Source organism: Poecilia formosa, unplaced genomic scaffold, assembly GCF_000485575.1.
Source record: "Poecilia formosa unplaced genomic scaffold, Poecilia_formosa-5.1.2 Scaffold345, whole genome shotgun sequence".
NCBI lineage: Eukaryota > Metazoa > Chordata > Actinopteri > Cyprinodontiformes > Poeciliidae > Poecilia > Poecilia formosa.
Genome location: NW_006800284.1, coordinates 418240 through 429498, shown reverse-complemented (window position 1 = coordinate 429498; position 11259 = coordinate 418240). Strand labels below are relative to the sequence as shown.

The 11259-nt window shown below is 36.4% G+C and overlaps 1 protein-coding gene across 2 annotated transcripts in view; it reads right to left on the bottom strand.

The window, feature by feature from the left end:
• The window catches only part of stac (SH3 and cysteine rich domain), a 34658-nt gene that overhangs the window by 20390 nt on the left and 3009 nt on the right, over positions 1-11259 (bottom strand). For both annotated transcript variants that reach the window (XM_016661844.1, XM_007574143.2), the window contains 2 exons: positions 7659-7992; positions 3580-3713 (listed from right to left, as the gene is read on the bottom strand). In XM_016661844.1, the coding sequence (XP_016517330.1) occupies positions 3580-3713; positions 7659-7992 (468 nt within the window). The remainder of the gene's footprint in view (positions 1-3579; positions 3714-7658; positions 7993-11259) is intronic.

The window sequence follows — 11259 nt, the reverse complement described above, 5'->3', positions numbered from 1 at the left end:
CCATTGATGATTTTTGTGTGATTTTGTTGTCAGCACATTCAACTTTGTACAGAATAAAGTATTCAATGAGAATATTTCATTCATTCAGATCTAGGATGTGTTATTTGAGTGTTCCCTTTATTTTTTTGAGCAGTGTATATATAGTTGCCACATTTCTGCAGGTAATTCACCACAGAGAGCTTTTAAATTTCAGGATAGGGTGCCAGTCTGCTAGGTCTGCATGCTAATGTTGCTTTATCTTTGTCATCTTTAGATGAATATTTTTCATTTTATGAATTCAGGTTGAAGATGGAGGCTTTTCTTTGGGTTTTCATTACTTCACACATTGATACCTGATACCTGTTGCAATAAGCAAAAAATCAATTAATTACATGATTTAAATTTAGACAGAATTGACTATTTCTATTTGGACAAGAAACGTTAAATTGAATCCCATTTTAATACAGTTGAAAATTGCAGCAAAAATCCTACCTAGCCCTTATGAGTGTGTTCCCTGTCTAAGCTGAATGATTAATATATTTTCAAATGCAATTTTGCTTACAGAGATTTTAAAATCCATTTTAGATAATTTAGTTTTGGTTCGTTGTTTATGTATGTGGGATATTTGAAATGTTTTCCATTTCTAGTGTTAAATGTTCTTTTGGAAATTCATTTTTATCTTTGTCTTTTCAACTCTTAAGTTGGAAAGAGTCTCAAAATGACATTATTATCATTTATCGCAATCATTTCTGGGACAATTTATCATCCTGCAGTTGTTGAGTTTTGAAAACTACACCCTGCTCTCCAAAGCTGTCAGTTTTTGTTTTTTCGGGGGTTTGCAGAGCTTATTGGCAAAAATAAGTTTCAGCTTTAATGCAGCTTTGGAGCATGAAGTCACTTACTTTTCTACTGGCTGCATTCAGTTAGCCAAGAGAAACAAGCATGGCAGCAAACGCATCCAAGTTTAGAGTTTGCTGAATTTAGAGCTGCACTCCTCTGGGGAAACTTCCCTTTATATGCTTGACCTTTCAACCTGATTTTCCACTCCTGAGAGCTGGTCATATCTACGAGCCTCATCCCAGGGAAAAACATAGCAGGGGGGAAAAAGGAGAAAGCAAAGGCTGTGTTGTTGATTTTAAGGCTACATCGTTTCCATATGACATTTATTCCCTTTTATCTTGTTTGACACCAACTCAGCATACTCCAAATGTTCCTAACTGGTTCCAGTTATTGTTGCATAATGGAGACAACAGAGGAGCTTTAAAGAGGGGGAGGTAATCATAAATTGTATGACTTTAAAGGCCTGCAGAGGCTGAGGTGCAGTGTGCAGGATGACAATGAAAAATGCTTCTCCGTCTTTATGAAAACACCAGGACCACCCTGACAGATGCATCCCTTAGCCAGAAGATCTTATTTTCATTCACGTTATAAACGATCCAAAGAGATAAAAGTTGTGACACATTTTTTCCAGATCTTTGTTTTTAACTCTTAAGTAAATGGCCTACAAGTTGAATCACTTCATGGTCTACAAAAACAGTGACAAAGACTTTCCTGGGAGTAAGATTCCTAAGCAAAGTGTTTTAAGGTTACACACTCACTGCTACCATGACGTTTAGAATCAGAGGGCATTAAAACGCTGATTTACTGAGGAGAATCTACACATTTACAGAAATAATGGAGCGAAATTTAGCACAATTATCAATCGTTTGCATCATGAAGACATAAACGAAGCGTCACTGAAAACAGTATGTTGTTAATAAATCAATTAACAAAAGCAGAAATTAAGTTTTGCCTTGTAAGTATTTACGCTGCTTGAAGTTTTTCACGTTTTGTCAAGTTTGAGCCACAAACTTTAATATGTTTACTGGGATTTTACGAGACACGAAAGACTGCATAGTTATGGAGTTAGAAGAGAATGTGAATTCTTTTATAGGTAAAAATGTGAAAAGTTACATTAAAATTCACGAATCAATAAGAATAGAAATTTATGATTCCACAGAGATGAATCTCAGGTGCAACAGCAGCCTTAAAGGCGACCTGTTGTTTCCTTGGACAGGTGAGGATAGATCAGTGGGCAACAACAAAACATGTTCATTACATTTTTTAAATAATGAGATTTTCATTCTGCCCATTGATCTCCTTTCAGATTGCGCCGTTTTAGGGCCTCTGTCACTTTAAATCCAGATAAGTTTCTCCTCAATCAGACCGCTTCTGCACCAAGCTGAGAGCTAATCATTTAACACAGCACTGGCCACGCCCCCAACTGACCAAACCTGCTGGAACCATCCTGGTGTTGCTCGGTAACGGGTTGGGTCTTAGCTGGGGTTGCTAGGTAACGGCGCAGTGCCAGTTGAACGAAACTCAACATTCGGGAGATTTTTCATTTCAGTTGTTATTTTATACTTTTGCTGTAAATAAGCAACATACATTTTTCACACAATCAAGTCGCTTCAGAAACAAACCACCTCCTTCCTGCCACCAAAGAACTTTTATTGTGTTAGAAAGCAATGACGACACTGAAGTTTGTGGTTCTTTATTATTATCTACGAAATGTTATTTAATGTTTCTTTGGGGTCAATAAAGGATCTAGAACTTTTATAAAAATATCCAACTTTTATAAACAAAATTTTAAAAGTCTTTTTTTTTGCATATTTGTTCAAATTATCATCATGTCATCATGTCGTGACAGTATAAGACAGGTAATCTATGAAAATAAAAGCATGGTATGAGACCAATAATCTGGGAAAAAAATTGTTACTCTGCCTTTTCCCAGTGCCAACTATGAACAACCAATCAGAGCCAGGAGGCGGGTCTTAGTGCTGTCAATCATCCTCTCTCTTCCTTGCTAAGGCTAGTCAGCATAGCCTCTAATGATGACGGGTAAACAGTTTTCCCGTAACAGTAAGTTGTTTCTTTGCCATTAACACATACACCAGCCGTACATGAGCATGATTGACAGCGCTAAGACCCTCCTCCTGGCTCTGCTTGGCTGTTTTTGACTTGGATCGGTGATAATAGCGATGGAAAAAGGTGGAGAAAGTCAATCTTTTCACAGATGATCTGTGTCATATTATAGTGGATATGGAAAAAACATATTTTTGTAAAAGTTGCAGCTTTAGAGGGTGTGAATACTTTTTATTTAGCTGAATGTTTTCCATCTACATTTTAATCCAACCTGGGGACAAACTTCATTATTTGAGGAATCCAAACCATCTGACTTCCTGTTAAGTCATGCACATTAAACTGCCTCATGATCTTTGATAAGAAGCCGCGTTTGTCTTTATTTACGGTTTGCGCTGATGCGGGATGGACATGATGAAGATCAGTGGTTTTGGACGGGGAGCTGCGCTGCTCTTATCTAACACGGATGATATAACGATGATGAGGAGGATGACGACGGTGGTCACAGATGCGCTGGCACACTGACACATAAAGTGTGATTTCTGAATAAGCACATTCTGGTGGGAAACAGCCACTTTTCATATTTCAATGTGTCTGTTTTGGTTGCTGTTGCTGTGACACTGTGTTGACTGACTTCCCGGGGCTCAGACTCCCAAACTGGTAAAAGTGCATGCATGCGCCATGCGGTCTGCGTCTCACCAGTTTCCCCATGCAACGCTGCTGGCCGACTCCGTTCTCACATTTGTGGTGCAGGCTCATCTTGCAGGCTTTACAGCGCAGGCCATGCTTCGCCGTGTTTCCTGCCAGGAACACCACGTGCTTGGCTGTTGTTCCTGATGCAAACAAAATGGAGGGAAAATGGTTTAGAAATAAACAAGAAAGCCACTTAAAGCCAGAGAACCTAGAAAAGATTTTTTTAGATGCCTTCAGTGTTTATGTCTGTGTGCGAAAATGTAGTTATGCAAAACAATAATTGATCTGCAGTGGTGAGCACTGGGAGAGTGGAGAGGACGATCTATTCTAATATTTAACAATGTAACATTCGCTGCTTTTCCATTGCAAATGTGTGCAAAACTTTAATATTCTTCTAATGTCAAAAAAACACATTTTCACCGTTTCCATTAAATAAGAAACACAATTAAAATCACACCTGAATATGTTTGTTTTTGCGATAAGTCATTAAAAAACATGCAGCTCCATCATCCTAAAACTACTTCCTATTGTCTTCTTTGTCATCTCCACCAGTAGTAATATCTGGTTGTTGGTCATGTGACTCGTGATGTGAAAAAGCTTTTCTATTGCAATTTTGCGACCATTTCTTCCTAGCGCCAAATGTTTTAAGTAAAAAGAAACAGTTTCTTTTCTTTTATTTGGTGCGTTTCCATTAAGAAAATTAACTTTCAAAATGTCAAATTGCACAATTATATGGTCACTGGAAACACAGCTAGTCACTAGTTCTGCAGAACTGTTTGCCAGGATTACAGGACTTGAACTTCTGTGTCATAAATAGTAAACAATTTTTTTAAAAATAGACAAAAAAAGCAAAATAACTTAAGTTTATTTGCTTACTTTTTTGTGAAATCCATGTTAAAACTTTGTAAAGGTTCAGTAGATTGCTAAAATGTTTAAAGCTGAAGCGATTAATCGGATTAATTATGATTAATCAATTATTCACAGAATCGTCAACTAATTTAGGAATCAAGCAATCGTTAAGTGGAGAGTAAAGACTTTGAAAAAGGTCGTTTGCTGAAAGAAGAACATACTCTCTCAGGTAATTAAGCCAAAACTGTACAAAAATATAAATACATTTTGCATTTAAGAAAAAAAAAAGTCTTTGTCTGCATGAATGTTTTAGGAAGAACTCAAGCACTATAACTTCAGCTTCACCTGCTTTTTGGTTTTAGTCGACATCCACAGTAAAAATCTCCATGGGTTTGCACATATTTTAGCGTGAGATGGAGCTTCACAGATCACCACAACAACACCAGCAGCAGCGGAAGCTATGCACAAAACCTGCAGCATTTTTTCCCTTAAAATTAGATCAAGTAATTATGTCCGTTAACGAGCACCTCATGTTTCACACCCCAGGTCAGTGGATCTTTAATAAAGGAAACCTTTTAGGAATGAAGCTGTTAGTCTGTCTCTGAGGAAACTCAGGAACAGGAAGTCAAATATTTTCTCGTTAGGAAACTTTGATGCTGACCTGAGAGAATAAACACCAGAAATGTTCCTTTCTTTGAGGATAACTTTCTCTACTCTGAGCATTTAAAACTTTAAATATGAGCAATAAAATGTGTTAATGCTTTTCATACAGCATTTTGAACAGGAAGTGCACAAGTGAAGACGATCGTTAAGAAACGGCAATCTTTAGGGCTGAAACGAGAAATCAACTAATCACAATTAATCACATTATCTCAATTAATTATCATTAATCAATTACTAATTGTCTGTTTTATTTGTTTCAGTGTACAGCCCTTTGGCCAAAGTGCTGTACACTTTAAAACAACTAAGTGTTGTTTTAAATAAAATTGTAAATAAAAGTGTATTTTACACATCAACTAATTTAGAATTTATTAGTTAATTGGATCATATAGACCAAAGCAGAACCTATTCAGAGCAGTGATTAAGCTAAAGCTGTACAAAATAAACATATATATGTTGCATTTCAGATAAAAACGTCTTTCTCTCTATATATGTTTTACCAAAAACTCCTCAAGTGGCCGTTTTTGTTTCACCTGGTTCAAGTTCACTATAGGAAATTTATTTTATTTCTGTATTTTAAGCCCTAAAATGTTTAGTTTCTTATTTACGAAAAAAAATTATATATTTTTTGCATCTTTTAATGTATTTTAAATATTGCATAAAAAGGCTAAAGTGGTTAAGTGAAAAATGAGTAAAATGTGCCAATTTGTAGTCGATTAATCGATTTCTAAAATAATCGCTAATGCTATCAATATTTTGTTTAAGAGACGGAACAATTCAAACCTAAGGTCAGTTTATCAGCAAGTAAAAATGATTATATGTGCCCTTTAATATTGTTACCACAGCATTTGTAGGCAATAGACAATGAGATGCTATTAAACAGTGTCACTGTTTTTGAATTATTTTCTACCGTTTTACATTTGTGCATATGTATTAATTAGTTTTATTTTGTAACCAGGTGGCTGTGTACTGCAGACTTCTGCCCAGAAAATGAGATCTGGCTCTCACCTGGATCTACCTGGTTAAATAAAGGAAATAAAAAAAATAAAAATAGATATATTTAAAATTTGGAGCACAAACAAATATGATAATTAATTCCACAAATGAAATATAAAACATTGAAAACTTCCTATTTAAAGGCTCATTGAAGGCGCTTTTCAGAGTGGTTTACATGTTGATTAAAGGGCCACATTTACATGTCTTTTTACCTTTTCGGTGCTTGTATTATGCAGTCATGTGTTCCTGACATAAGGCCTATCAATATTCATGGACTTCAGGATATCTGCTGCCAGAGAACTTGGACTGTCTGCTGAGGAACGGACAGATGGAGGGACTGGACTCAGTGAACACAGACGGACTTTGCTCATAATAATAATAATAATAATAATAATAATAATAATAATAATCTGTGTCAGATTGAGCTAAAGTTTTCTCATCTATTTATCAAATCTCTTCTGTTAGAAATATAAAGCTGAGAAAAAAAACACTCAGCTGTTTTTAGGCAATAAGTTAATGGTTTCTGGTGTCTGGAAAATGAGCTGTTTAAAAAACCTCAGGAGTGTAACGTCACAAATCCGCAGGCACCGTTACCTAGCAACCCAAATTGCATTCCGCCCGTTACCTAGCAACCCAAGCAGAGTTCCAGAACGTTTGGTCAGCTGGTTTTATCACTGCATAATGGCTGCTGGAAAAACTAGTGTTTTGTTGTTGACTTAACATCTGGAAACCACTTGCTGCATTCTTGTTGGTTTTGCAGAAGGCTCCACTTCTGTTTTTCAAAGATGTACGGTTAATTGTGCATCTTCTTGCAGCTATTTTCACGTGCGTAGGTCTGTCACAATAACAAATTTTGCTTGATAATAAATTGTACCATAAGTTATTGTGATAGACATTATTATTGTTTTGAGACCATTTTCAAGCAATATAATGGTAATAATCGCATAATAATGTAAGAACACATTCTCAAAGATCAATAAAATTTTAATTATAATGAACATTTAACTCTAGAACTGGAAGACATTTTATACATCCATCATAAATAAAGTCTCCTTAAATAAAATTGTCCTTCCAAAAAAGGGCTAGTTTGTCATCCAGGTTTAGTAGAAAGAAAGAAAAACGATAAATCATACAAATAGAAATCATTGAGGTAGTTTTAATTATCATGCAATTAATTGATTAATTTTGCTAGGTCAGCAATAAGTACTACACTAAATATCACTGATATTTATCTTAGTACTGCACAGAGGTGGGTAGAGTACTCAAAAATTGTAATCGAGTAATAGTTGAAATGTACTTAAATTGTTTATAAGCTAGGAACAAGGCGAGTGGTCTCTCTAAGCTTGTGGCTTGTTTATTGTTGTCATAGCAACTCCATAACAACATGGCTGTCAGTTAAAGGCAGAAGACTAAAATCATAACTTTGTCCAAAACGTTTAATGAACATGTTTTGTTGTTGCCCATTAACCTATGCCAACCTGTTTAAGGAAGCATAATAATTTTCCCTTAAGACTTCATTCCCTGCCCTCAGCTCTCTGAAACATGGATCACGTCAGCAGAGGGCGGCGTTCCAACCATACCTACTATCATGTGGTTGCAGACGTCACAGAACGTGGGCTTCTTGAAGATGTGCTCCATGAAGCAGTGTCCGGCCGAGTCCACCTGCAGCGGGTTGCGCGCCTGCGAGCGCGACGTTGGCGGCGGGGCGCAGGGGATGGCGGGCGGCACCGGAGGGATGGGCAGGCTGGTGGTGTGCGGCGGGGCCATCCCGATGTTGCAGAGATGGCCCGTGCTGCTGCTCACATCCGAGAGCAGCTCCGTCTTGTTCTCGCTGCTGGTCCGGAAGAAGTTGTCGGCGCTCTTGCTGCGGATGCTCTTCGTCTTGAAGGAAAGCGAGCGTTTGAGTCTCTGCAGCTGGAAGACGAGAGGAGATGAACATGTAGAGCAGGTTTGTTTTAATAAACGACCCCAATATGGGCTGCATCCCCATTAACCAGATAATGGTCATGCTTGTTACTGGTTTTCTCACTTGTTGACTTGGCGTCTTTTCTGACTTTATATTTGTGTGTTTTTATGAAGTAAAGTACTTTGAACTGCCCCGCTTTGTAATCTCCTTTACAAATAAACTTCACTGATTAACTGATGATTGCACAATTTGACATTTTGAAAATACATTTGCTTATTTACACTGCAAGAACACAAACACTACTTTCAGACAGTCATTATAACATAGATAATTTATTAACCCTTTAACCAAGATTTTATCAGCATTTCATTGAGAAGTGAGAATAATGACCTCAGCAGACGCATAGTTCAGCCAGGTGTTTGCTAATTGCTGCTAGCTAGTCTAAAGGAGCTGCTCTACGAGGCAGAAGCTCTTCAGATCGGAAACTGCAGCACTGAGGAGGAGCTTTGCCGTTGAAGGTGGGGCTACGTCCACCCAGGCATTCTCCACATGGTTGCCATGGAGAATAAATGATTTCTCAAACATGAATAAACAAATCAAATCTACACTCCAGGTTTGTTTCTGATGAGGGAATAAAAGTATAACATGATCTAAAGCTAAAAAAAGTCTATTTAACACAATATTATCCCTTTAAGACATTTTAAGGTCTGAATTTAAAACAACTGCACTTATTTTAATTGTATTTTTTTAGACTTTATAGTTGGTGTTTAGGTATTGTTAATAATGTCTTCCAATGACAAATAATTAGCAAGGCATATTTTGAAATTTCCTGTCAACTTTAAACATTTTTTAACTAAAACACAGTTTGTTGGGCAGTTGAGGGATGGTTTAAAAGCAGATTTATTTTGTTAATGTCCAACTAAGAATCTGTGGCAAGACTTGAAAACTAAAGTTCCCAGATGCTACAGTTGAGCTTTGGCTGCTTCAAAAAGAACAAAAATGCCATTTTTTATTCTCTAGATGTGCAAATCTGGCGGAGATGCCCCAAAAGTCTCAAATAACCATGAATTACTGTTGGAAAACAAATGCAAACAGCGCTGTGGTTTCATTGCAACAACATGGGTGTGAGGTTCAAGGGGTGTGAACACCTTTGCAGAGCACTGTGCGCGTCGCCTTGATGCAGTTTATCCGAAACACAAAGACTGAAAGTTCAGAGCTGCTAGCTGAGTTAACACATTGTGCACAGGCTGGTTTTACTTGTCATTTTCCCTGAACACGGCTGTGCAAATCATTCTGAGTTACTGCAGCAGGGCCATAGTGAATCAATTCCCTGGGTCACTCTGGAAACAATCAATTTAGAGCCTTTCGCTACCATTACCACCCACACATACACTTTCACAAACAAACATAAATCTGCAACAGAAATACCTCCATGTTACATTAAATTATTTCTAAAAATAAACCTCATTTACAGAAAAGCTGGGAAGTTTTCTGAAATGCTTCAAAACCTTAAAGCGGATTCAGTCCTGCTAGCATCGCTGTCGTATTTATAAGATGAATATGGATATATTTAAAATTTGGTGTCAGTAAAGACAAGCAAATGTCACACTTGAGCATGAAAAGCAGCTCATCAATTTGGATATGAGCTGATAAAAAACTGTAAATAATCAAGCAGTGGGAGTCCACAGAAATATTAGTATGCAAAGACAAAAGCAACAAGCTAACATTGCATTAGCATGAACTGTTGTGAAACTAAGAAATGATGCAAAATGACAAAATTTTACCAAGCATTTTTGGTCTAATTTCTAGAGAAAATATTGTAGCACACTTGAATTAAGGCAAAACCAGATTAAAAGTAAGTTTCAGAAAGTTATGAGTTTGTTTTAATTTTGCATCATTTCCACTTATAACAAGATATTTTTAAATTGTTAAAAGTTAAATAATCTGCCAATGAGCCTTGTACTTTTTCATCAATATTAAAGAATTATCGACTTAACACAAACTCCAATATCTTGCTGACAACTTAGTTTCTCTTAATTCAAGTGCATAAGATATTTCCACAAGAAACTGGGTCAAAAATATTTGGTAAGATCTTTTTCTTTTTTTGCAGTGAACTGATGTTTCTATGGATAAATCTGGATTTATTTTGGTTTTGAGAACCTTCTATGTCCCGGAAGTGAAAAAGGAATACAAGCAAGTGGAAAAGCCATGCACTGGGGTTTGTTTGTGGCTGTTGAGCTGATGCAGAAGCAAATGTTGCGTTTTTTGAACATTTTATGCCACCACCTGCGAGAGATGCAGGGCTGGACAATAAATCAATAACAACATATACCGTGATAGACATGTGATCAATATTAATACATAATAAATCTGATAGAATATTCAATATATATTCACTGAACTCCCTTCTAGAACCAAACAGCCAAGTTGGTGGAATCAACTAACTCACTCATTCTTTGGTTACCTAGCAACTCACTCATTCTTTGGTTACCTAGCAACTCACTCATTCTTTGGTTACCTAGCAACAACATGTTGAGTAACTTGCACAGCAGCGTTTTCATGTTTCGCTACAGTGCCTCATAACTGCTTAAAAATTAAAAAAAAAAACTTTGTAGAGTGAAAATTGCTGCTAAAACAGTAAAGGTTAGATTATTGTCTTTTCATCAGTATTTTAAATATTTAAAACAAAAACGAATCCAGATTTATGAAAATCGACTGATATGAAACGATTGTGATGCAATACCAGCTTTAGAGATTCAGTTTCAATGATTTCCATTCAAATATTGTGTTTAATACCAATGATCTTTTATTATAAATACATTCAAATATGTACAGTTAAAAAAATGTAATCATAAGCATGATGCTGCCACCACCATGTTTCGCCCTGGGGAGGGTGAGTTCAAGGTGATTAGTTTTAGTTTTAAGATAAAAGTTTAAGGTACAACTAAGAGATCCTTTCTACAACTTTCTCCCTGCCAGACACAATAAATAAACATGGACGTTTGTGGCTTTATTGGGACAAAATGTGAAAAATGTGAAGACTTTAAGCTGTGGGCGACACGGCTTAAAAATAAAATCTAGGATTTTTTCAATGCCACAGGCAGTTTTTTTTTTCTTGCTTTCTTTACTAAAGAAACATAAATGACAAATGACTGAAAATATTTTCAAAAAGTAAATTTTATTTCCATCAGTCATTCTGGGAATTTTACACTGGAGTATTATTATTTTTGTTTTAATACAAGTATATAGTAATAAAACACACACACATATATATA